Below are 26,502 nucleotides of genomic sequence, written 5' to 3'. Positions count from 1 at the left end.
AGGGAGGTGCATTTAAAACTGAGAACAACAGGCACTGTCCAGATTGAGAACAATCTGGAACAAACTGCCCAGCCATGTTGTTGAAGCTGATGCCCGGCTCTCTTGAAAGAAACGGCAGGATGAGATCCTAGGAACAATTAGCTACTGCAAAAAAAAAACTAACTAGGGGGTTCGAACAGGTTCATCGCGTCCTCGATTCCTTCTTAGCACGTAATAAAACTTGGCACGCTTTGAAAAAAAAGAACTACATTTCCCAGAACCCGTTAAGACGTTCCTACGTAATTGCGTCAGCAACGTAGACGGAACGCGTTGTATGATTGGATGGAACGTATTTTTGAACAGTGAAGGAGCGGGGCCTGCGTTTCATGGCGGTTTGCTGTTATTTAAATTTGAGACGTGGATTTTTGTTTGGTTTTATTGAGAAAGGACCGCGGGATATTAACAGTTTTAACAAACATCCTTATCGAGCGAAAAGTGAAATTTAGTATTTTTTTCTCTGGAGCATGGTAAGTGCTATTCGACAAGATTGTTTTCTACAATCTTTAGTATTTTATAAAGTTGTAGCAAGATACGAAACTTGTCTTTAATAAAGAAATCCGGCTGCAGGCGTTTTTACTTATACTCAGGGTGACAAGACTGATATTGTTTTGTGAAGTCTGAAGTGATTTTGTACGAAGACGTACGCGAAAACTACCTCTGAGACGTGATAACATGGTATCTTCGTTCCGGTGCAGATATTTGTATCTATTCATGGCTCGTCATGAATAAAATTTGATCGGCTGAAGTAAGGCATTGTAAGTTCTCCGTGACTGAGATTAGATATTTGTCAACGCGTCTATGTTTAATTCGAAACTCTTTCTCAAACTTTCGCTCTCTTTCTCTGTCACTAGTTAGCTTAAGGTCACTGGGAGCCGGACTTCACAACACATTATGTTCAATACACACATCGACTCAATGTAAGGCTAAAGCCAGCAATAAATCAGGGTTCCTGCTGTCCTACACTCATTTCATATTGAGGCATTATTCGCCTGAGGAGCTTTTTTTTTGTTATTAAAGAAAACTTTTTTTACTTTCCCTACTCTTGACTTCCTGTTGTCTGTACGGAAAGCTGTGAGGACATTTCCCGGCCATGAAGTGCATGAAGGTGGACGAGTTAATCAAGCAGACGGGGAGTCTGAGGGACATCCAGATCCTGCACGCCCAGGTGGAGGTGAGCTCTGAAAGACGTTGTCCGAGGCAGCGTGGAACAGCACTTGAGAGAAAGACCCGCTCTTCCTGGTGCTACAGGGTTGTGTTGACAGGGGAGGTGCAGTTTACTGAGCGGCGATGGGGTCTGGTTTAAGGATGCTTGACTCCAGGACTGGAAGTCTCAACATGTGGAAGTGTGGCCTGATGTGATGGGGGTTTGGGGCTTTAAGTCCAGCCTTAATAGACGACCAAAAAAAAACAGCTAGCAGAACTAGTAAAAAAACACAGTATTGTGGTTTTTATTTGAGAGTCATGACCAGAATGACCCCCCTCTAGTTCCCAGCCCTTCACAGAATTGTGTTCTTGTTTCATCCCACGGTTCAAAGACATGCTGGTGGGTTAATTGGCTTCTGGGAAAACTGGCCCCAGTGTGGGTGTGTGTGTCTGGGCGTCCTCGCCAGGGTGTACCCTGCCTTTTGCCCTTTGCTTGCTGGGATAGACTCTGGCTCCCCTGATACCCTGTGTTGGAAGAAGTGGATAGGAAATGGATGGATGTTTGATTAACTAAAACTGTAGAATAATAATGAATTTACATCCGCTATGTCTCTCTGCGTCTGTGCCCTTCATTACACCAGCCTCACCAGGCCAGATCTTCCCTCTGTCCTCGGCTGTAGCTCCTCCTGCCTCTCTTCTGTTAGCTTTGCTGATTTCAGGCTCTGATGAACAGGCCCTTCCCTTTAAGGGAGGAAGGCTGGTGGCGGTTCTTCTAAAAACCCCACATGAGCTATGCTGAGGTTGGTTCCGGTCTTGTCTCTCGGTCTCGCGCAGGGCTGTATAAATGGGCCGGGCCTCGGCGGGGACCGCCTCCGGATCGTGTGCGACCGCGTGCTCAGGGCCTGCAACCACCAGCTGGGGGCGGGGCCCCTGGACCCCGAGCGGCTGGGCCGGCTGGCGGCGCTGGCCGAGCTGGCCCTGCGCGGGTACGAGGCCGCGGGCCCCCAGCAGACCCCGCTCTACGTGGAGAAGATCCTCTTCCACCTGCTGAAGAACCTGTCGGCCCAGGGCGCCCGGGAGGCCTGCGGCCGGCTCGGGGAGCAGCTGTCCCGAAGGCTGGCTGCCGCCGCAGAGGTGAGGACGAGGGCTGTCCGTGCTGCAGCACGTCGACGGGCTCGTCTGCTCTTGGAGAAGATGGATGTTTTTGGGGTGTTTGACTGTCAAGGCACCAGATGGCTGTAACTGATGTTTTCTTTTGCCCATTTCATGCCCATGCAGTTGGATTGTGTAGCAAGGGTGTAGATAAGAAAGGGCCCTGTATCTTGGGGGCTGTGGTTGTTGGCCTGTGATTTGCTCCCCTAGACTAACATTTGTGGGAAGCAGGGTGGCGCAGTAGTTTACGTTGCTGCCTCCCAGTTTCTGGGGCCCTAGGCGCAATTCCTGGGCTGCTATCTGTGTGAAGTTTGTATGTTCTCCTTGCGTTTGTGTGGGTTTCCTCCAGGGGCTCCATTTTGCTCCCACGGTCCAAAGACGCGCTGCTGGGTCAATTGGCCCTGGAGTGAGTGTGTGCAGTGATGGACTGGAGTCCTGTCCAGAAGCGGTTAGAAAATGAATGAATGGATGGACTAACAGACATCTTACACATTGTGCAGCTATGGGGTGTGTTTCTGAAAATATTTCTCTTTCCCCTCCCTCCCCAGTCTGAAGACCTCCAGGTGCTGGCGCGCAACTGTTTTGCGGTGCTCTGGAAGGCCGCGGGGGGTGAAGGCACGGAGAAGGACCCCAGCGCCAGGCTGAGCGGCCGCATGCAGGCCGTCGGCTTCCTGCTTCTCCTCGGTGGCGGCTCTCCGCCCTCCCAGCCTCTTCCAGAGAGCAGCCCCCCCGGCCTGGTGTCGCGCCACTGCGAGGCCGCCATGGTGGAGTACGAGGCCCTCTGCAGCCCGCTGGGGGAGAAGGCGGCCGCCATCTTGGTGAAGGAGAGCGAGCGCTTCCTGCTCCACCCCCTGCTGCACAAGCTGGGCGGGCCGAGGCAGGACCAGGGCGACCCCAGCTGCCTCTGGGCAGGGGCCACGCTGTGTGAGATTGTGCTGAACGTCTGCAAGCAGCTCTGTAAGGCCGGCTGTTGGAAGCGAGCTGCAGCGCTCCTGGAGCAAGCCAGGGGCCGGCTGCAAGGGCACAGGGACGCTGCCCACCTCGGCCTGACGCTGGAGCTGGCCGGCCGAGGGCTGGGCGTGCACCAGGCCCTCTCCGCCGGGCAGGAGTGTAGCCAGCACCTGGCGGAGTGCGCCCACGCCCTGAGAGGCTTCCCTTCAGCCGCCAACGACCAGGAGTGCCGCATGGCCGTGGAGGGCTGCCAGCTGGTGGCGTGGGCGCTGGAGACAGGGCTGAAGCGGGGGCAGGCGCTGGGCGGCGCAGCGCTGCTGGGCTGGCTCTCCTTCGCTGGGCTCTACCAGGAGCTGCTGCAGAAGCGCCTGGACAGCGTGAGTGTGTGTGTCTCCACGTCCTGTCTTTGTGCAAGCCCCCTAATTTGTAATATTCTTTTCTTAGTCCACGTGGCACACTCTTCCGTCCCCATAACGCAGGAAAAAGAGGAGGCAGCAATTATACACTGCAAAACGCTGGAAGGTCCTTGTGTTTTCTATGTGGGGGGAGGCTGGTTATAAGATAAGATCACTTTATTGACCCTATACAATTTCTTGTATTAGGAATTTGTCTTTTCACATAAAAAGTCTTTGTTGGAAATCTAGAGTGCTGTATAAATTAATTGACTGATATGTCTATATCTACTAACACACACATGTGCTATTTTAATATCTCTGTATCTCTTCTGCTCTTTTGTGGTCGGAACTAGCTTGTTTTCAGTTACTGCTCTGCTTTTGCTTAAGGGAGGAGTCCAATGTGTCTTTGGTACATAAAAAGCCTCCAGTGACAGATTGTGGCCGTGAGGGACGGTCTGGCTGTGGTATTTCTCCGTCTTGCATGCAGTGCCTTGTTTCAGCTACAGTAATTTGAGCTGAGAGGGGAAGTTCCGCTGGGCTTAATGTCACGAGGAGTTGATCTGCAGCTGTAGAAAAAGCATCTTAAAAGTTCTCCTTTCATTACAGGAGACTTTCCCAAACATGGGAAGATGTGAGAAGTCATGTGCTTAGATAAGATAAGAGCACTTTATTGGCCATATACAATTTCTTGTATCAGGAATGTGTCTTTTCACATACCCCAGCTTGCTCTCCATGAGACACACAGACCGGGAGAGAAGCTTGAAGTTAGCACAGGGTCAGCCATTGTACAACACCCCTGGAGCAGCTGGGGTTAAGGGTCTTGCTCAGGGACCCAACGGAGTAGGATTCCCCTGCTGGCCGCGGGATTTGAACCAGCAACCTTCCAGCCACAGGCACAGATCCTTAGCCACAGTGCCTTACTGATTTGTCCTCACACATGCTTTCTGTGTCTGTGGCCTGTAGGCGCAGGTGGCAGTTCGGCAGCCAGAGCATCAGTTTCTCCAGCAGGTCCTGTTCCAGAGTCTGCAGCAGGGATTCTTCCTGGCCTACGACAGCCTGCTGGCCTCACAGGTACGGGGGGTTGGGGGGGATTGCTGGGTTTGGAAATGGGGCAGTGCCAGCAGGGGAGCTAGCACTGGGAGGTCGCTGGGCAATCCAATGTGGCTCCAATTGCACAACAGCAAGACCTGTTCCACTTTCATTTTGCCCTTGTGCCGATGGCAGCAATGAAGAGCACAGCTGTGTTTCAGGCTGGAGTGACGGCTCGGTCTCCCTGTGTGTTTGTGTACAGCTGCAGGACAGGGAGGACCTGAGGAGGGTGGTGCTCTCCTGTCGGGCAGCAGCCGGCCGGCTCCTGGGGGAGCAACAGGGCTTCTCTCCATCGGACAGAGGGGAGTACTTCGTTAAAGCTGGTAACTTGCTCCCTTGTTCTCTCAATCGGGCCCTGTTTTACCTCTCATCTCTGTGCCGATGTCTCAAGTTGGTGGTTGTGGAAAAAAACTCTTGATTATCACATTTAGAGAAGACTGATCTTTAGTGTACAAATGTATAAGCTGCTTCGAAATATGTAGCCTTGGTACAGTAAACATGGTTGAAGGATGTTTATCTTCACACATTCAATTTCCCCATTTTCTTTCAGTAATTTCCTGTTGGTTTAGCCTTCTCCTGCCCTTTTGCACACAGATTTTGATAAGATGTGCTGTAGCTGGGTTTGCAGGAGAAATCTGGGTGAGGTATAGCACTATCCCCCGCTGGGATGTGAACCCTCAACCCCTCCGCATAGTAGCCTGAAGCACTAAACACTGCTGATCACTACTGCCCCCACAGGTCTCCTCCGGACAGGGCCCACTGCTGCTGTGCACCACCCTTAAACCTCTGTGCTAGCTTGTGTGCTGCTGTCCCCTGAATGTCCTTGTCCCTGTCCTCTCCAGTCAGCTGCATCAATACCCTGGCCTGTGGACTGTACAACCAGCAGCTGTACTCCGAGGCCCTCTCTCTGGTGGAGATCTTGTGCAAGGAGCTGGCCAGACCATTCGGCCTCTCTCTGCCTCAGGACAAGGTGAGGGCTGCCCCCTAGGACACCAGTAGCCGAGGACATTCCAGTACCTGGCTTGATTCCCGCCCTTGTGTATCCCTTTGCTGTTTTGAGATGGACCGAAAAGTCTGTTAGATAAGAATCTGCCAGTGTGTTATGGCCATTCAGCCTGTGTAGAGCCCTTGTGGTTATTTGGGTGTTGGTCTTTTTCTTGGATGAAGTTTATCTTGGACTTCCACAACTCTTTGTGAAAAGAATCGTCCCGTTTTTTCAGGGTCGAGCAACTTATGTCCTCTGGTACGTTTCACTGTTGTCAGTGTCTTTGAGGATTTTAAATGCTGGAACCGGGTTCCCTCGTAAGCTTCTCTGTTCAGAATTTAAATGGTTCACTTCTTGTGGCCTGTAACTGTAGAATTTTACAATTGTACTAAAATTCATAGAATAAATACTGTAGTCAGGTGCACTGGTGCACAACGTGTTCAAAATCTGCCATGCAGTGGTTATTACTATCCTCTGACGTGCAGACGAGTGTATGCCTGTGTTGTAGAATGGCGAATTGTCTTGTATTGGGAATGAATGTGAAGAGTGAAAGTGGGTGTTTGTCGTCTGTGGCCATGGATAAACAATCACTTTCATGTGAGAGCCGTTCTGCTTGCACAACCGGAGGCATCTCATGTTTTCTCTTGACTGTCGCTAAGCGTCAAGATGTTCTCCTGCTATCCTTACTATCCTTAGTATTGCATTGTTGTGTTTTGCCATCCTGCTAATAAAAATGTATAATAATAATAAGAATGTTTTTAATAATAATAATCTTCCCAGCAGACGTTTTATGCCTACAGCTGGAACACCCTAGCCTGTTTTAGTAATCATCTGTACGGAGCAGCTGGCTGAGGCAGGGATAAGATAAGCTGATTGGGTAGTGAGCATTTCTCAACTCAGACAGGATGGCTTATAATTCCTTGCGTTTATATGGCAGCGCTTTTCTGGCTCAAAGAGCTTTATAGGTAATAGGGACTCCCCTCTACTACCCATGTGCAGCCCCACCTGGATAGTGCGCCAGTCTGCTCACCAAAGACCAGCTCTCAATAGAGAGGAGAACAGAGTGAGGAAAGCCAGTTGATAGATGGGGATTATTAGGAGGCCATGACTTGTAAAGGTCAGGAGGAAATGGAGAACAATGCTAGTGCAGTTCCCTTATTTTGGGACAAGATTTTATTTTGCCTAACATTATTTGTATTGATATAAACCCCTTCTTTAAACTGCGTACAGGATGTTGAGGGCTGTTCCCTAAAAGGAAGCTTCTGATCGTAAATGAAACCGCGCATTCTGAAATTCCAAGGCGGCTCGTGGCTCTTCCGATGGCGTTGTTCCCTGATGGGACTGCGCGGGGCTGATGTGGTTTCCCCGTGCCGTGCTCTCCCCAGCTGCACCGCGCGTTCCTGGTGGCCGTGCAGAGCTCGCGGAAGAGCGGGCAGCCGGAGCGGGCGCTCGACTGGGTGGTGTCCTGGCTGCGGGCGCTGGGCGACCAGGTGACCGAGCACATGGCGGAGCCCATCTCCCTGTGGGTCAGAACCAAGGCCGATGCCGCCCGCAGTGGCATGGAGGACATACGGCTCAGGTGAGGAGAGCGAGGGAAGGCGTCGGATTTTAATTTCCAAGAGGCATATACTTTTTTTTTTTGGGACAACACTGGCGCTGTCGTTGGCATTGCTGCCTCACAGCGCTGGGGTCCTGGGCTTAGTTGCTGGGGTGCTGTCTGTGTGGGCTTTGTATGTTCTCCTGTATTTGCCTGGGTTTTCTCCAGGTGCTTTGGTTTTCTCCCACAGTCCAAAGACATGCTGGTGGGTTAAATAGCTTCTGGTGTGAGTGTGTGAATGTGTCTGTGTGTGCGTCCTGTGATGGACGGTCCCTGCTGTGAGTGTCTGTGTGTGCGTCCTGTGGTGGACTGGCCCTGGTGTGAGTGTGTCTGTGTGTGCGTCCTGTGGTGGACTGTGCGTCTGTGTGTGTGCCCCGCGGTGGACGGGCCCTGGTGTGAGTGTGTCTGGACTGGCCCAGGTGTGAATGTCTGTGTGCGTCCTGTGGTGGACGGGCCCCGGTGTGAATGTGTCTCTGTGTGTCCTGTGATGTACTGGTGTCCCATTCAGGGTGTATCCCTCCTTGTGCCTGTTGCTTCCCTCAATAGACTCCCACCCTCCTGCAGCCCTGACGTGGAAGAATCAGAAAATGGATGGATGTCCTTTTTTTTTCTTCCGTATTTTGCTTAAAGTAAAATTTGGCTACCTTACTGCAGTCCACCTTCGTGTTGAACGATCTGTCCCCGCTCCTTGGCAGGACGCTGAAGGACGGGCTTGGGACGCCCGCGCCCGCGGAGGCTGTGCTCCTCGCCCTGCTGGAGGAGGAGCTGCGGGCGTACCGGGGCGTGGCGGGCGACACGGCGCAGGAGCGCTACAACACCCTGTGCGACCTGCTCGAGATCTGCCACGAGGGCAGCCCGCGGGCGCACGACCGCGCCGCGTACCTCTGCGAGCTCGCGCAGGTCCTCTGCTACCACGACCTGGCCGACCAGACGGACTGGTGAGCGTCTGGGGGGAGGGGGGCTTTGGCGATTGACTCGGGGTCGGGAGTCGGATCCAAGGGAGGGCGAAGTCCTCAGATCATCCTCACTTCTCTTGTCAAAGGAAGGCAAACTGTTGCATTTCTACACGTGTATGAATAGATAGATAGATACTTTATTGATCCCGTGAGGGAAATTGCAGTGCAACAGCAGCTTAACACACACAACACAGCCACAGTGTAACAAATTATATAATAATAGTACAATACATACCCTACAATACAAGAGTTACTCACAGTCCGGACACACAAGAACAAACTAGAACAGAATGGTGGTTTTCAAACTGGGAAAAAAGTCCCATTTTGCTGCACACTTGCACAAGTGTATCTTGGCACTCTGCTTGAATTTGGCAGGTTTGAGGTTTCTCCCACATGCCCTACATCCTCTGTTTACTGAATCAGTTTTGTTTCAAGGTCCAGAATCCTATCCCATGAACAGCTTGTCGGCACTTGACTGTCCAAATTAATTGAAACAGTAGCTCCCTTTCCTACCACTAGAGGCTGCCACAGCTTGTCAAACCTTGAGCTTCCCTTTAAACCAGGAGCTGTGGCACTCCTGATTGTGGAGAGCCACAGGACCTGGAAACAATTGTAATTCAATTAACTCATTAATTGATTAATAATTAACATGATAATGGCACGCAGGAGTCCCTGTAGCTCTCTTTGACCACAGATGCGTCCAACTGGACAGTCGTTATATAGGTGTGTTTCAGGTTGAAAGCAAGATATAAAATGGGATAGTGCACACATGCAGGGTATATTGTTTTCAGCTGCCTGAGACGGGCAAATTTCTTGACATTGGAGACATTTGCAATGGGCAAGTGACGGCTGGAACTCCATTCTTGATTGCAGGCCATGTATGCAATTTTTAGCCCTCATTTTGAATGGCAGCACTTTTTCTCAGGTTTTCAAGGGAATTTATAATCCCCACTGAGTAAAGACCTGGAGGCAGGTACAGGCACTTGGCAGACCAGTTAAGTGAACAATGGGTTCATATCAAGTTAAGACTCCAGGATGGAATAAAAACTGGGAGATACAGTGGCCCTGCAGGGCCAGGAGCGAAGGTCAGTGGACAAGAGTGTCTGAAAGTTTGATTTCTGTTTTGTTTGATGGCTTTGTATGGGTCGTTCTGCAGCTCGGCCATGGATGCCATCCAGGAGTCCCTGAGGCTGCTGGAGCAGCAGCCCGAGACCCCAGAGAACAGGGACCGGCTGCGGGACAACCGGGCGCAGGCCTCCCTCTGGCTCTACATCTGCACTCTGGAGAAGAACCTGCAAGAGGTGGGCTCTGCAGCTCTACCACGGCCTCCCCCTGTCTGTCTGCCCGCCCTTTCTGATGGAAAAAGCCCCCCCCGTCTCCCTGTCTACCCTTTTGGATGGAAAAAGACACCCTGTAAACACTCCCCCCTCCTCATTCAACGCTTCCTGTTGCCTTCTGGCAGCCTGGAGCTCTTTGCTTCATTCCTTATATAGCCATGCCTCTGCTGTGGACCTGGTAGCCTCTTTGTTGAAATGGTCTCTGTCGGCCCCGGGACCTGTGATCTGTACTACAGCTGTGTGCAGAAGTTTCATGTGGTGTGAGTCTCTAAGTGAAAAGAGGTTTGACACACCCTCGACTACGCGATGCAAGTTTCAACAGGGCGCCTTTCTGCAAATTATAATGCACAATTAAAACCTTTGCGCACAGCTGTATATAAACATCTGTGCAGCTGTGAGTGTGCTGACGGGTGTTATCCATCGGTGTCTATGTGTGTACTTATCCTTGGTGTTTCACTGTGGCCCTCCTGTCTCTCCCGACTTATTAAATCCCTGCTCAGGCGCTGGAGACGGACCAGAGGTTACGCGCGGCACAGGAGCAGGCGGGAGAGAATTGCGCCGGGACCCCCAGCCCCAATGACCTGGACTACGAGGACCAGCAGCAGGACAGCCAGCTCGTCTACGAGGGCCTGCGCTTCAACCTGGTGGCCGAGAGCGGTGAGCTGGGGGACGCCTGCTGGCCAGCCCCCCACAGCATCCCTTTTAGAGCCACTGAAGTCCCCAAGAGCTGGGGAAACTTACTCTTTAAAGCACTGTCAAATTCTAAAAAAAATGAAGTTTTTGTAGGTTAACACCTAGGCAGAAAGGGATCTGCCTAATTCAACCAGTGGTGCAGTTAAAGTTTATTGCGAGCTCAGCATGCGCGGCCCTGGGCCCACCCTTTGAGGGGTCCTTTGACAAGCTGTTGTCTTGCTCTGGAAAGAGCCAGCTCTGACAGTGACTGTGGTTTTCCAAGGGGCGGGATTGGGATTAGTCCGCCAGGGGTCTCTAGGTCTTGGCAGTGCAGACTCCTTGCTGAGCACTGTCAGGCTCAGTGCAGGGATGTCGGAGAGACGGATTTCTCCTCTTGCCAGCACTGCCCACGGGGAGCAGTGAAGCCGACGTTCTCTCGGGTGAGGAATGGCCCCAGGGAGCCCTGTCCAGAAACCGGGGGTTGTTGCAATCAGCCAAGATGTAGATTGTCCTAGGTGCATGGGGAGGGCTGTACAGAAGACTGGTAGCATCCCTTTAGTTCCAGCTGAGGTGTGACTGAGGGCGGATGCTGGCAGAAGCCTTGGCCTGACATTGTGGGGTTCTGTCTTCTCAGAGCAGTCGCAGCCTCTGGACCGGGCCCTGGAGCTGTGGCGCTCCCTGCTGGCTGGAGGGGCTGTTCCGGCAGTGCGCAGCACCAAGCAGACAGCCTCTGCCCTGCACCTCATGGCAGCCCTGTACAGGCTGATGGGCAAGGTATGTGCCCCTCTCTCCGAAGGCTGTTTCCCACCCTGCGAGACTTTCTCACTCTCCCCGAAGCTGCGTGTAGCTGGGTTGAATTGTCAGTCTGATGTTGATGGCGGTCCGTCTCATGCTTTCTCGTAGGTGCTGCCAGCTCTAGAGAGCTACCTCCTTGCAGCCCGGCTCTCGCGAGGACTGGGTGATTCCCGCAGCTCTGCCAGTGCCCTGTGCCACACGGCTAAGCTGTTGCTGGAGATCGGTGCCCCCAACCTGGCACAGGTAGCTCCCCCTCGCCGGAGAATCTGGGAAAACTTCATGTACTTAAACTTAAAACTGTTGAGGGAAAACAGAGGTTTGGTTTGGCAATTTCACAGATTTGTCATAGAACATTAACGTTGTCCCAATGCAAATCTGTGAAATTGCCAAATTCTCAGTTTTTACTCTGCGGCCCATCAGATACTGAAGTCTCTTATTTCTTTGTATCCTGTTGTAGCACTTGGTGTAGGGGATATGCTTTTCACCCGATGATTTAAGCTTGAGTTGTTTCCTTATCCGGCACCATGGGCCTGCAGAGCGCCTTGATGTGTTTTTGTAGTTGAAACTTGAGTGGCGGCCGACGGATTTAGTGGGTCCTGTGTGTGTGTCTGGCTGCAGCCCCACCTGGAGGAGGCGGAGGCGTGTCTGTCGGCAGCGGACGCCAGCACCGAGGGCCTCTCTCTGCTCGACCTGCTGCGCCAGCTGCTGAGAAGCCAGCTGTGCTGCGCCACCGGTCAGGTGAGAAAGTGTTGTGGAGGGGCTGGGGGTTAACTTTCCCAAAAACACGAGCTGTGTACGTGCATCAGGGGCTCCGGGTTGAGGCGGAGTTCCTACATCTGCTGGAAGACGCCAGGAATTTTAAAGCTCATGTTTCAGCAAGAATATATGAGAATGACTTCGACTTCATCGCTGCTTTCATTACCTTAAATCAGTTTCGATCCGTGTGTTTAAACCTGCTTGGGAGCAGTGCTAAATTAGAGATGAAAGAGGTTCCAGGGTTGAAGCAAACTTAAAGGGAAACTGCAATACTCTTTTCTTAAATTTCAAAGTTATAAAGAATCATTGAGTGCATTTCAAACCACAATCCAAAGTACAAAGTACACAGTAATGTGTCGAATCTCAAGTTTACATCACAGGTATGCACAGCACCATATTGCTGTCATGGTCTGTGGTTCAGAACGAGGCAACAAAACCTCAGGTGATGTGAAATGGTTCTATTGCATCGTAAACAAGTTTGCTTGTGAATATGCACCTTTTATTCCAATAGAAATATTGCTCATAAGACTGGATTTAATGCACATCTTAACATGTCTTACGCATGAAAAGAATCACTTCAGTCATGAAAATAGAAAAACATCTTTTTTATCAAGAGTTAATGTCGTCTTCTCACTGCATTCTCTTTTTATCTGTTGCTTTTTATGGGTGAAATTTGTACGAATCGAACCTTGTTTGAGCACACGTTTTGATTCAGTATCTGAAATGAAAATATTTTTCATATTGCAAACTATTAGGCTTCATAATTCTATAATCTCCAAAGCAGGGGGAATTTCAATATACATCTACTATCCCAAATTGCAGATATTTAAAAACCAATCTATTTCTGTTGCAATAAAGTACATGCTTAAGACCAAGTTAATTCTGCTATTATATTAACTTATCTATAATGTTATGAAACAGACGTATACAAGGTGACATGTTTTTAGATACTTTATCTAGACTGACGATTTGAATGAGCGCAATTGAATTGAATATTACTTACTTGTGAACTCTACAAGCAGATCACGATTGAACATTTCTGGATTGAAATATCTGCTGCGCTACCAGTACTGGTTGATTGTCAATCACACTGAATCTCACTGAGAAACTTCATGTTGGGACCTACTTCATTGCCCATGTTTATTACCCATCTCTTGGCTAGGTGAAAATCCCATGGAAAAGGAAAGAGTTTGACTTTCTGCTGGTCTGATCCTGTTTTGTGTATAACCACCATGTTCTACACTGCCAAATGCTTGACAGTGTGGCATTGTGTATACATGAGTTAAAGTAAAAAAAGGATTAGGACCGTTTCCATTTTTGCTGACAGGGACTAGTGAGTAGGAAGGACCGCTTTGTTACAATTTTTTTGGTACTCTTGCTCCTTTGTAAATGAAACAATTAATTTTTGTTACCAGGATTTAAAACCCAGTGTGGGAAACTGGAACTTTGACTTTTTAACATTTGCATTTGAACCTGTATCATTTTGCACAAAAGAAAAAACTGTAAACATCCAGATAATTCTTGTCCTATTTAGAATAGTGCGCTTGATGTATTCCATCCTGAGCCAGTTTCAGGCCTCTAGGACGGGCCGGCTGTAAGAGCAGGCTCTGAGTGGAACTCGATTGCCTCCCTGCAGGTGGAGGAAGGCGTGTCTCACCTGACGCAGGTGTTGCAGGAGCTGGCAGAACAGAAACAGACCAAGAGCTGGTGCCTGTTGAGAGCCAGCGCCCTGCAGACTGTGGGCAGTTTCCTGAGCTTGCCCACCTCCACGCTGCCACCCCGCCTGCGCCAGAGAGTGACCGCGTACGGTATGTACCACAGGGCCTACTGGAACCGGAGCAGTCTGCCTGTTATCTAACTGCCACAGGGGAGCCGGCGCGGCGGCGGCCTGGAAAGCCACAGGCGCAAGGCAGGGTACCACCTGGACGGGAGGCCAGTCTGCTACAGGACAATCATAGACACGCACACTCGCACAAGGGCAAATTTTCCCAGAGGCCGATTAACCTACTTCAGATTGTGGGAGCAGACCAGAGCACCTGGAGGAACCCCACACAAGCACGGGGAGAATGGGTGAACTCCGCGCATAGCACCCCAGATCTGGAATTGAGCTCAGGGCTGTCGTGCTACGCCACCGTGCCACTCTTGCTTCACCGAGTCCGTTGTTGCATATTCCTCGTCCGTTGTTTTCTGCTTCTGTGATTATCAAAATATCATGTTGGGAAGACATGTCAGTGTGCAAGGGGTGCAGACAAGCAACCCCCGGCCTGGAGCTCTGGCTCTTAGCCCTACATGTGTGTGTTGCTGTGCTCTCCAGGGTGGAATTCCCCGGGCGTGGCCCTCAGCGAGAGCAGGAAGCTGCTGTGCAGTGTTGTGGTCACCCTGCTGGGGAACGGGGTGCTCGGGACCGACAAGCTCCAGACGAAGACGCGCTTCGTGGACCAAGGTAAAACCTTCCCAGACGGGACTCTGTCAGAACAGACCTGCCCTCTTTAGCCGAGCTGTGCTGGCTCCTGTCCCCTCCCTGAGGGGGCAGAAGAGGAGAATTCCCCGCTGTTCGCACAGGGAGGCAGGCCACGTTAACCAGTGTGTTCTGCCTTTCGATGTGTTGATGGACCATTGATCCTGTATTACAAGCTCACGATTCCATTAAGAGTGAGACTTTGGCCCGAGACGGATGACTGTGATGCTTATGGATACTCTGCGCCTCTCCCCGTCTTTCCCCCAACCCCAGGAGAGAACCTCCTGCAGAAGTGGCAGGTGCTGTCCGAGGTGCTGAGCTGCTCCCAGCGGCTGGTCTCTCTGAGCAGCCAGGCTGGAGCCACCTGTGAGGCCAAGGCCCTGTGTCTGGAGGCTCTTCGCCTGACCACCAAGCTGCAGACCCTCCGCCAGTGAGTCTCCAAGTCTCCACGGGGGAGGGAGAGAGAAAGGGTGGAAGGGGGAGGAGGTTGTGGGCATGACTGCAATGGTGAGATGAGTTGCTCGGCAGTTAAACGTTTTGAGGGCTTTCTTTCTGGAAACTGTAGATCAATTTTTTTTTTAAAAAAGAAAGGTGCTGCATTTTACAAACTGATCTCCACCCTCGTGTTTCTGTGCGGCCTGCTGTTCCCTGACTGCATCCCTGTCTCCCCGCGTGTGTGCGCAGGTGTGCTGAGTTCCTGGTGATGAAGGCGGAGCTGGAGCTGCAGAGGGGGGAGGCCGAGCCCAGTGGGATGGACCTGCAACAAGTCCGGGAGCTGCTGGAGCACTGCGCTGGTCAGCCTGGGCGGGGGGATGTTCTCTGGCACTTTAATGTCCGTTGGGTGCTCGCAGAGCATAGTGTGTTGTTTCATGATTTAAACTTTTAAAAAGGACAGATTAAGATGGGGGGTGATAGATTATTGTTAAGGTAAAATGAAGGTTTCTCATTGTGTTGCATAACTTTACGTTCGCTCTCCTCCAGATTTCAGCAGGAAGACGGTAAAGAAAGAGGTGAAGATCAAACCGAGGAAAGGTCGGAAGGTGAAGAAGCAGGACCCTGCAGTGCCCCCTTCTGGCCAGGACCCGGTACAGCGGCAGACTGGGGAGGAGCAGGAGGATGAAGCGCGGTTCCTGAGCCGGTGCCCCTTCCCCCGCGAGGCCATCGATGCCGTGCGCGAGTGGAGCCTGTCCTCGTCGCCGCCCCTCAGACCACGTGCCCAGGGCTTGCTGTCCTCGCTGGCCCACGGCTCTGACTGCGACTGCCCCTGCTGCTCCGACCCTGGGCTGGCCCGCGTGGTCGCGCGCTGGGCTGCCGCCCGGGCTGAGCTGTACCGCTCTGCGGAGGAGGAGGGGGAAGGCGACGGCCGCAAGCTGCTGCTGGCTGGCCTGTCTCGCTGCAACAACCTGACCGCCAAGCTGGGGGCTGCCCTGGCTCGGCTGTGTTGTAGGGGCACGCAGAAGAAGCCCGCTTGTGCTCCGACTTATCTTCACGACTTAGTGGGCAGGATTTACCTGCGCCTGGCCTGCTCCAGCCTGGAATCGCGGGCTGAGAAGCCCACGGCCACTTGGGAACTCCTGGAGGCTGGCCTGAAGTTCCTGGCCTCTGCCAGCTCGCCTGAGCTGGAGCCCCTCCGTGCCGGCCTGCTTGCCACCAAAGCGTTGGCCTCAATTTGTGCCCTGGCTGCCCAGAGGGACTGCCGCCCAGAGGAACTCTTCACCCCAGCCTGGGCCTGGACCCCACCAGCTGAGGGGGAAGTCCAAAGCCAGCCCATGCCCGTCGAGAAGGCTAAAGGGAAGAGCAACGTCGTTTTGGCTCCACCCAAAACCAGAAAGACCTTGCATTCTGCCAAAAAGACACCTGCCTCTAAAAAACCTGTGGTCCCAAGCTTCAAGACTCCTACGCCTGGAGAGCCGTACTCCTTCGACGAGATAGACGGCGAGCTTCCACACATCTCCATCAAGCCCGCCTCGCCCCCAGCTCTGGGCACCCCAGTTCAAACGCACCGTCCCAGGGCAGGAGCTTCTCGTGGTTCGGCCAGGCCCGGACTCAAGGCCCAGCAGCAGTTCAAGGTGTTCGTGGAGTCTTCACCCGTGCAGGACGAGGCGACGCCAGTGCCCGCCGCTCCCAGACGCAACAAAAAGTCACGCTTTAAGGTGAGGAGGGTTAGGAGAGCGGGAAGCATTGTGGGATCTGTCCGCAGATTTTGCTGCTGAGGTTTCTGCCGGTTTTCTGTTGGCGTTGAAAAGCACAGAGGCAGACCTGTCTTTGAAGTGGCGATCCTGCATCGTGTCGCTGTGGTCGAAGTGGTGCTGCTCCTGGCAAACCCACAGTCTCTGCAGCTTCCCAGCCATTTGCAGGCACCTTCTCGAGCTGGAGCTGAATCTCCTGATTGTCGCCGCAGAGCCTGGCTGAGAACAGCTCAGGGTGTCCTGGCAACCGGGGAATTGCCTGTGCTATTGCTTTATGACGGGATTTGACATGGGCTTGGCGATCAAACTTTTTGTAGATGTGCACAGCATGATTTTGGTCATGTTATCAAAAAATTAATTTTCTAAAATTGTTTTTCTCCCTCTGCTTTCCAGGTGGTTTTCAGTGATGAAAGTGATACAGAAGCAGCCGAAGAGGTGCAGGAAGTGAAGCAGGATGTTCTCGCCAGCAAGAAGCCAAGAGAGAAACGGGGTGCCAAAGAGCCCCACCAAGATGGGAAAGCAAAACAGCTCCCTCACACTGACAAACCGGGCAAGAAGAGAGCGGGCCGGGTACCGGCCTCAAAAACGCCTTCTACCGCCCTGCCTCCATCCTCCCCCTCCTCTGAGGACTCGGTCAAGGCTGTACCTGCCACCAGGAGGGAGACTAGAGCAAGAAAGGGCACTCGTTCTGGCGCCGCCCTACTGGCCAGAAGGATGGTGGACTCGACAGGAATTCCTGAGCCTGAACAGATGAGGACCATTGAGGAAGAAGAAGAGGAGGAGCTGCTGGAGTTAGAGATGAGTCTGGAGCAGCTCAGAGCGTCCGACACAGAGGAGCAGGAAACATCTGGTGAGGAAGTGAGAAAGAGATGGAAAATAGAGGGGCCAAGTGGGCATATAAAAAATAAACAATAAGGTTTCTGCAATGTTACTACATATGACATTACTCCAATAAACTTGCAAGTGTTTTTTAATGAACTTCAGCATTCCAAAGCTTAAGATGTATATTGATGATGGTATACTTTTATCTTATCTATCCATCCATTTCGTAACCACGCCGTAGACACAAACTCAAGACGCACACGCTCACGTCAGGGCCAATTGTCCCAGAACCAAGTAACCCTGGACTGTTAGAGGAAACCCATATGAACATGGGGAGAACATGCAAACTCCACTCAAACAGCACCCCAGGAACTTGGCCCAGGGCTACAGCACTGCGAGGCAGCGTTGCTAACCACTGCGCCACTGTGCCGTACAGATGTTTTCTAAAACCTTCGATTCTGTTTTTTCAACAGGAAGGCGGCAAGGTTGGCATCCAGGCCTCCCAGACGGAGATCGTGAGGTCCTGAGACGGGATCTGGGAGCCGAGAGGGACAGGGATGGGCTGTGCGAGGCCACCAGAGGGGTGACCCCCGGTACCTCATTCCCCAGCATTAACCCAGGTAAGGTGGTGGGGGTGTTGGTGGCGCCAAACTTGGCGATGCCATCTAGTTCACTCTGTTCCAGACCTGCCACAGTACATGTCTGCGTACCCCAGCAAGCTGACAGGTAGTGCTGGACTGTATGAGACCTGATACATGGTAATTCATTCATTTCAAGATGGGAAACCTTGTCATTTGTTGATCAATTAAGCAGGCACCTTGCACAATTACAGAAACCACAGTACTTGAGGAGTTAGAAGGGTGCAAGTGTAAAATTGTTGTTTCTGTTGTATTTATTTGGGCAGCACTGGGGAAGATTCCAGTCCACTTTATTGACATGGCAATAAAGCGTTGAATTCCTGAATCCAGTTCTAGTAATCAAAATATTGTGCTTAACTGATCAATGTTTGAACTGAATAGAGGAACTTTTTCCTGCAATCTGAACGTTTTTTAATGGTGGTCTTAATGGAGGCTGGACTGGGCCTCTCCAGAACCAGGGATGGAGACCCCTGCATTAAACCCAGGACCCAGATGGCAGTACAGTGGTTCCTAGTACAAAAGCTGTCAGTGAAAGAGCCTTCTATATTACTGAGATTTGACGGGCTGCTCTCGGCTATCACTGTAGACAAAGTTAAAAATTCCTCCCCAGTTGTAAAGATTTTGTAACGTTGTGGACTTGAATGCAATGCAGTGTCCGAGCTGGCAGATCCGAAGCTGGCGTCTTCTAGCGACCGCAGTCTCTCTGTCTGTCCCCGCAGAGGGTCTCTCCATGGCCGCGGTGCAGGCTCTCCTGCGCGCCACGCTCCTGTCCGTGCAGCACTGCCCCCCGGCTGCCCTCTACGCCCGCGTGTGCCACCTGCTGGCCCTGTGCCACGGCGACGCCCTGCCTCTGGCCACCGCATTCCTGCACGCCGAGTCTCTGGCCATCACCGCGAGGCACAGCATGGGCCGGCACCTGTACAGCCGCCAGCGGTACATATCCCTCTCCTCCTCCTCCTCCTCTCTTCCTCTTCTATTCCAGCTTGTTTTTTATGTTCTCCCTCCGTCGTTGCGCTCCTGATCTTTGCCTCTTTGCCGCTGTTTCTCTGGGTTCCGTGGCCACAGGAAGTTGAAGAAGGCGTCGGGGCCTGACCTGGCCGAGCGGCTGCAGGAGCTCTGCCTGGGGGAGCAGCCAGGAGACCCCTCCCTGGAGCGCCTCGCCCACCTGGAGCACATCTTCCAGTTCCCCTGTCTCGAGCCCGGAGCATTCCCCCAGGGCCACTGCCAGAGGTTTCAGGAGCAGCTGCAGCACATCCCTCCTGGTAAAACAAGCTCCTTCCCTTTCCCCAGCCTCCCGTCTGTTAGACGCCTCTGGTGAATCAAGCTGGAGATTTCTTTGTTGCAGTAAAGAAAGGAGGACAGACGATGTTAAGAGGTTAATACTGTCATAGGTTCCTCATATCCATCTTTTTTTTTAACCTTTCTAGCTCCTTTTCTCTCCCTCTTTATGATCTTAGTTTGGCCTGGGTTGATGATGGCTTCCTGCCTAAAAATAAAGAATTGTTTTTTTTTTCAGTGGCATGTAACTCCAGCTTCCCTACAGCAGCGCAAGCCTTTTACCCTCTGCTCCTCTCTGCGCAGGAGTGACGGTGTGCCTGCTGTCGCTGGCCAGCGTGCTCCCCAGCGAGCGGGGCGACACCGTGTTGCTGTCCCGTCTGGAGAGAGATGCCCCCCCGCTGACCGTGCGCGTCCCCACCTCGCAGCGTCGGGTCAGTGCCCACACATATAACCGCCTTTGCACTGCCCGCGGGTATAGCGGTGTGGTCTGCTGATTATTGGTCCAGTGAAGATCAAAAGTCACCTGTCTTGTCCAAACAGCAGTGAAGCTCCAGGGAGTACAGCAACACTCCTTCTTGCAGACAGTACTTGAACCAACCATGATGCATCAGCCTCTTCCCCCTGGCAAATGTTTTAAGGCTCTCAAATGCAGATCACATCAATACAAATATTAATTTTTTCTCTCATCTATTAAAGCAGTTAATTCAAATGTCAGTGTAAACCGATTATGCTGTAAGAAACTGTGTATGTGTAATATACTGTGTCTGTTGTGTTCTGCTTGTGCAATAGATGTGATGTATTCGGATGTACAGAAGCTCCGTGTCCTTAAAAATTGTCCCCGAGGGGACAGTTTAAGTTGTGTCCGGCATTTTCATACATGAGTGAAGCGCAGACCTACCTCGTTAGCTGTGTGCGTGCATGTGTGTGTCTGTGTGTGTGGGGGGTGTTTTCCCGGGGGTGTTAACACTGCGTGTGCCCTTTCCCAGAGACCCATCGGCACGCTGCTGCGGGAGTTCGAGGCCATGCAGCAGGAGCAGAAGGCGCTCAGCAACGTCACGGACAAGGCGGAGTGGTGGGAGGGGCGCCGCCTGCTGGATGGCAGGATGAAGGTGAGAGGGGGAGCGGGTCAGCCTTCATATCTTTCCATCGATCTGGTCCCCCAGATTTCTTTTTTTTTTGTGGTTTTCTTCTGATGGTTTGGTTTTGATTGCTGTCCCCCCGCCCTCTCTTCCCTGTCTCTCATCTCTAACTCCAGGCGCTGTTAGAAAGTATGGAGGAGCAGGTGCTGAGCTGCTGGAGGGGCCTGCTGCTGCCCCATTGTCAGGACCCCGAGGTGGCCAAGCAGGCTGCCTGTCTGCATCAAGCGCTCTCTGAGTGTGGAGCCCAGAGCAGCGAAGACTTGCTGAAGGTCAGGGGTCAATGAGCATCCACTTTTTCCACAGTCTAGTTCATATTCCCAAGAGCTTGGTGTCTTCCGGTTCCAGTACAGCACTACTGTTACTTAATCGAGCCCTTGTGCTTTTATGATCTAATCCTTGACAACTTTTCCATGCATTTTAGAGAATTATTGAAGATTAGAAATTAGAAAAATGTTTGCATGGAGAAACGTTCAGGGTTTGTTTTTTGTTCTGGAGAGCTCAGCTCTGTCTGATACCCCTGGTCCAAGTCCATCACCAGCTTTGCTAGATCTCTGAATCGAATGCTGAGTGCTCTGGTTACTCCCTGCTTTCCCCTTGTGCTGCAGGCTGTGCTGACCGCCGCTCCTCTCCTCTCCCCCTCGGACCTGCGCTTGCTGGCTGGGGGGTTGTGTCCGACGCAGCCCGATGAAGCACAGCACCTCCTGCAGTCTGCCGTCACTGTGCTGAAAGACCGACAGGAGAGCCAGCCAAAGGGACATGTCGTCCTTATCCTGGACAAGGTACTGGCACCCTGGGAATACTGCTATAGATTGGAAGAGTTCTGGATCTTGTACCGAAAGCCTTTTGTCTGCAGAGGTCTGTGACCACACACCTGTTTCTCTTTCTGATCTTGTTTTGACTTCTGTTCTTGTTGTATAAACCCCAGTGTTGGGGACTCAAGCTGCTGATCACTCCATTGCATGGAGTTCTACTTTGGCATTTTGGACATGTATTGCTATAAATGTGGGGACAGAATCTAAAGATGATATACACATGCCATTGCAATGTAGACATCCCGAATAAAATGCGAGTCTGTGGGAAGACAATGTGTGCCCTCATCTTTGCTGTGTGCTGGTATGTGCAGCACCTGCAGAAGCTCCCCTGGGAGAGTGTGCCCTGTCTGAGAGCCCGCGCTGTCACCCGGCTGCCCTCTCTGCACTTCCTGCTGGGACACTGCGCCCTGAGAGAGGTGAGTGTTCCACACACACACACGCCTTGAGAGAGGTGAGCGATCCGCACGCACACACACGCCCAGCATCCTGAGAGAGGTGAGCGACACACACACACACACACACACACACACACACACACACACACACACACACACACACACACCCTTGGAGAGGTGAGGGCCTCTCTGGCAAAATCATTCAGAAGGAAAAACTTCCAAAGGGCCAGAATGAGTTACATCATTTCTTTTTTATGAAATATGGTCATAAAGAAGCAAGCATGTTGCCACTGCTCTGTCAGAGAAAACCCTTGTACTTTAAGTGGGAAGGATAATGAACAAGAAGCCCATGAGATTCTTGCAGGTCAAGTTCTTTTTCATTACAGACCAAAGCAGTTTGTCAAATTGTGTATTTTGCTGTAGTTTAGTCTTTAAAATACTTGTGTGTCTCTCGCAGATAAAAGTAAGTGCCTGTGGAATATAAACTGCTGATGAAAGAATGATCGTCTTTCTACACTAGGAATGTTGGCTTTGCGTTATCCAAATGTCTTGTGCAGTACTATTAATCAGTGTTGGATTTGCAGAGACTGATACGAGAACTTCTGGGTGCTGCATCTTTGGAGTGTTTTTTCTGCACTCACTAGCTCGCAGAGTCAGGGGAACTTTGCAGGTGGTGGCACTAGGCTTTTTTTAGCGGCCTGCTGTAGCGGCCCACACTCACTGCTTCTCTCTCCCTGCCCAGCTGGACCCACGCTCGGTTCTGAACCAGGGTGTGGACCCACGGCGCACGTTCTACGTGTTGAACCCACAGGCCAACCTGCTGGGCACCGAGGAGCGCTTCCGGGACTGGTTCACCAGGTGAGAGCCTGCCGCAGGCGCGCACACCCGCGGGCTCCAGCGCCAGCAGGCTCTGCCCATGTGACCCTGTTGGCGTGCGACCTGTTATGAATGCACAGGTCCCACTTGAGCAATTTTAGTGGCCTGCTCAATGGAGCAGGCCCATACTATACTGTGGGAAGGCCTATTAGGGCTTAATGTGTGCAGTTTTCTAGCATTTATTTAGGCTGACATTTTTCTAAAATGACTTGGAGCTGGGAGGGTGGCACAGTGTAGCTGTGGTTAGGATTGCTGCTCCATTACATTCCGGACTCCTTGTGCTATCTTCATGGAGTTTGCATGTCCCTCCCCCTGTTTGTGTGGGTTTGCTCCAGGTGCTCCAGTTTCCTCTCAGTCCAGAGACATCCTGGGAGGTTAATTGGCTTCTGGGAAAATTGGCCCGGGTGCGAGTGTGTCTGTATGCCCTGCGATGGACTGGGGTCCTGTTCAGGGTGTACTCTGCCTTGCGCCCACTGCTTTGTGGAATATGCTCTGGCTTCCCTGCGATCCTCAGTTGAAGGCAGTGGTTAGAAAATGGATGGCTGGACTTGGAGCTGGACTCCTCAGGGCGTCTTACTGGAGCAACATGTGATTCAGCTCCCTTAAAAGTATGACTGCACGACATCAGCATTCGAACCCGCCACCTTCCAGCTAAGATTAGAGCCCTGACCACTGGGCTGGATCCGATCTGTGACAGCAAGTGTAAAAACAAAAACAGCTTGTGCAAAGACAAGAAAAGGGAGATGGTGCACAGAATTGTTTAATTAGCTCTCGTTTTTTCTCACCTTGCTTTTCTCTTCTCTCCACCGGTGTGCCTCTTGCCCCGTCCCCCCTCCTGACTGGTGGCCTGGACCTTCTCTGCAGTGAGGAGGGCTGGCAGGGTGTGTGTGGCCGAGCCCCGACCCCCGAGCAGGTGCAAGAGGCCCTCTCCACCCAGGACCTCTATGTGTGAGTATCACTGGTGTGGCAGTCTGCACCCTTCTGCATTTCTGTGTGTGCTAGCAGCCAGTTCCCGAGTCTCCGTCTGTCTCTGCCTCCCCATTCTCTCTCTCTCTGTGGTGCTCTGGTATCTTCATGGAGTTTGCATGTCCTGCCCATGTTTGTATGAGTTTCCTCCATGTGCTCCAGTTTCCTCTCTCAGTCCAAAGACATGCTGGTTCTGCCGGGGCCAGTTTTCCCAGATGCCACCGAACCGGTGGCATCTGGGAAAACTGGCCCCGGTGTGAGTGTCAGGGCAGTGTACCTGCTGATCTCAGTGGCCTGGAGTTCTGTAGGTTTTAGTCCTACGTCTCAGTTAGCAGCTGAGTAAGATTTTAAGAAACAGGTTGTTTGAACCATCCAAATGATCTCTGATAGCTTAGTGGAGGCAGCAGTTCCTGCTCCACTGGGTGTGCTTCTGTGGGCTCTTTCTAACCACCTGCCTCTCCTCCGCAGTTACGCGGGACATGGGGCCGGGGCACGGTTCCTGGACGGCTCGGCGGTCCTGCGGCAGGATTTCCACGCTGTGTCCCTCCTCTTCGGCTGCAGCAGTGCTGCGCTGGCGGTCCGAGGCGAACTGGAAGGCACAGGCATCGTTCTCAACTACCTCATGGCTGGCTGGTGAGAGAGCACCGTGCTTCCGTGCTGCTGCTGTACTTAAATACTAGCAGTGGCCTGCTATTGTTGTGAACACATGGGCACGTGGGACTTGATTTCTATTCATGTCATGTCAAGAGTGGGGCAACTTAAGGGGGGCACGGCAACGCAGTGGTCAGTATCGCTGGGTCACTGAGCTCGGGCCTTGTGTTCAATTATGGACCTGGGCTGCTATCTGTGTAGAGTTGCTGTGCTACCTGTGTTTGCATGGGTTCCTCCAGGTGCTCCGGTTTACTCCCACATTCAAAGACATGCTGGTAGGTTAACTGGCTCCTGGGAAATGTGTCCTTGGTATGTGTGCGTATCCTGTGATGGACTAGTGTCCCATCCAGGGTTTATCCTGCTGTGCACCTGTTGCTTGGATTGGATTAGGCTGTTAAAAAATGGATGAATCGTATGTTAAGGAGTGGTGCTGGTTAACAGGTGGCAGCCCCTGGCATTTTTCAGCAAGATGCCACATTGGCCCATGGTAACCTTGTGTGTTTGTGATGCTGTTATAGCTTATAAGTTTGTATACCTGCTATTGCAGCATGTTGATATGGAAAGGTACCGCCACCTGTCATTTCACAGCACCTTGCTCTCAGCATTGCTCTTCTAGTCTGTCGCTGTCCAGTGGAATCTTCCCTGGTAACTTGCATCCATCAGTATCTGTACATCTCCATCCCCATCATTTAAATGTTAGTTATGAGCAATTCTTGCCATCTCTCCCAGCCCGCTGGTCCTTGGCAACCTGTGGGATGTGACGGACCGGGACATCGACCGCTTCATGAAGACCCTCCTGCAGCTGTGGCTGGGGGCCGGTCGCGGGGCGCCCCTCCTGGATCACATGACCGCATCCCGCCAGGCGCCGCGGCTGAAACACCTCATCGGCGCTGCCCCGGTGGTGTACGGTCTCCCCGTGTCTCTGCGCTGACTGCCTTTCTTGTAACTCCCCACATTCCAGCATTGTGCATCCGCTTGATCTCTCCAGGTTTTATCTGGAGCTGGGGGTGGGGTCCTTGAGTGCAATAACCGCAGCTGCATTTTGAAATTTATTATCTCCACGTCTGTCTAAGCATGTTCTGAAAATGGGTTGGAAACTGCCATTAATTATTCATTTGCTTTTATGAGATAATATAGCTTGTTAAACTTGCAGCGGAACTAATTGGCTGTGCAGTGGGATTTATATTTGTTTCCCTGTATTTAGAAATGCCAGACTATGCAGGAGCTGGGATAAACTCCCAGGGTTTTACAACGGTCTCCAAGTGAAGGAAAGTGTTGTCGACAAGACAAAGTTATGGATCTCTCACTATCCTGAGACTGTTCATGCAAACCCATTGGCCTTTATTCAAGCAAGCCAAAAAGAGCCAAATCCAGTGCATTTATTTATATTTACAAGTGTGTGCTCGGATATCCCCTGACATTTAGGCCAGTATATGTTTATGGTTTTTGCTTTTATTTTTTAACTACCATTTTGTGTATATGTATTTTAAGGTTGTGAACAATGTATGCATTCCTTTTTAAAGTATGTAATAAAGAAAATATTTGCAATGGTTTGGTCTCCTTTTGAAAAAGTTCTGTTAAGTGTATAGTTTTACTAAACTGCCATACAGAAGTTTAAACTGGTCTCCATCTTTATGCCTTGGTTGGCCCCACCCCTGTCCTATAGTGCTGTTATCCTGGAGGTCTAACAGGTCACTCTTAAATCAATGCAGGAGCATGTGTATTTTTTTATTTTTACAGTTGCAGTCTGTTGATTTTCTTTTAACTGATCTCTATTAGGGCAGTGTGGTGGTGGGGTTTTTAGCAGTGTTGCCTCACAGCGCTGGGGCCCCGAGTTCAATTCCTGGGGAGCAGTCTGTGTGGAGTTTGCATGGTCTCCCCAGGTTCACACAGGTTTCCTCCCAGAGTCCAAAGACATGCTGGCAGGTGAATTGGCTTCTGGGAAAACTGACCCTGGTGTGAGTGCATGTGACTACCCTGCAGTGGACTGGAGTCCCAACCAGGGTGTGTCCCACCATGCACCTGTGCCTTGCCAGGATAGGCTCTGGCTCCCCTGTGACTGTGAATTGGATGAAGTGATTAGAAAATTGATGGTTTTACTATCTCCAGCTTTATTTGTGACCTAAATCAACACTGATGTTTGTGGAAGCCTTATCTCAATGCCTTATACAGGATAATTGCAATGAGCCAACTTCACATGCTGGCAGCACTTGCAGAAAAATAGAAAATTGTAGTCAGGTTTGTCCACATTGTTCTGGGACCAAACTGACAAGCTCCTTTACACAAAGGGCTATGGAAATGTGGGACAAGCTACGCATTCATGTCGTTGCAACTGAAACCTTGGCTTTTTTTTTCAAGAAACAACTGGATGAGATGCGCAAATCGCTAGCATGCAAACCGGCTCCGCCGAA

At 51.6% G+C, this 26,502-nt stretch overlaps 1 protein-coding gene across 2 annotated transcripts; it reads left to right on the top strand.

Annotated features, from left to right (window-relative positions):
• The first annotated feature begins 347 nt into the window (after positions 1-347).
• On the top strand, positions 348-25,641 carry espl1 (extra spindle pole bodies like 1, separase). 2 transcript variants are annotated; one of them, XM_069187185.1, is made up of 32 exons: positions 348-506; positions 1,109-1,210; positions 2,017-2,316; positions 2,883-3,662; positions 4,644-4,751; positions 4,972-5,092; positions 5,612-5,739; positions 7,140-7,333; positions 8,047-8,289; positions 9,464-9,608; positions 10,145-10,301; positions 10,951-11,090; positions 11,220-11,354; positions 11,730-11,849; positions 13,504-13,675; positions 14,182-14,310; positions 14,599-14,755; positions 15,010-15,119; positions 15,307-16,478; positions 16,908-17,364; positions 17,810-17,956; positions 18,694-18,907; positions 19,040-19,236; positions 19,556-19,683; positions 20,239-20,361; positions 20,508-20,660; positions 20,997-21,170; positions 21,515-21,619; positions 22,341-22,456; positions 23,339-23,422; positions 23,909-24,073; positions 24,821-25,641. In XM_069187185.1, exons 2-32 carry the CDS (start codon positions 1,130-1,132, stop codon positions 25,020-25,022), a joined length of 6,657 nt encoding a protein of 2,218 aa, XP_069043286.1. In that variant the 5' UTR covers positions 348-506; positions 1,109-1,129; the 3' UTR covers positions 25,023-25,641. The 2 variants fall into 2 exon arrangements, with proteins under 2 accessions (XP_069043286.1, XP_069043283.1); XM_069187182.1 differs by having other exon boundaries at positions 18,673-18,907.
• The last annotated feature ends 861 nt before the right edge of the window (positions 25,642-26,502 follow it).

The sequence above is a fragment of the Lepisosteus oculatus genome, chromosome 1 (assembly GCF_040954835.1).
Source record: "Lepisosteus oculatus isolate fLepOcu1 chromosome 1, fLepOcu1.hap2, whole genome shotgun sequence".
NCBI classification, from domain to species: Eukaryota; Metazoa; Chordata; class Actinopteri; order Semionotiformes; family Lepisosteidae; genus Lepisosteus; species Lepisosteus oculatus.
Note: the sequence above shows the minus strand (reverse complement) of the source record. Positions and strands in the feature narration are given on the sequence as shown.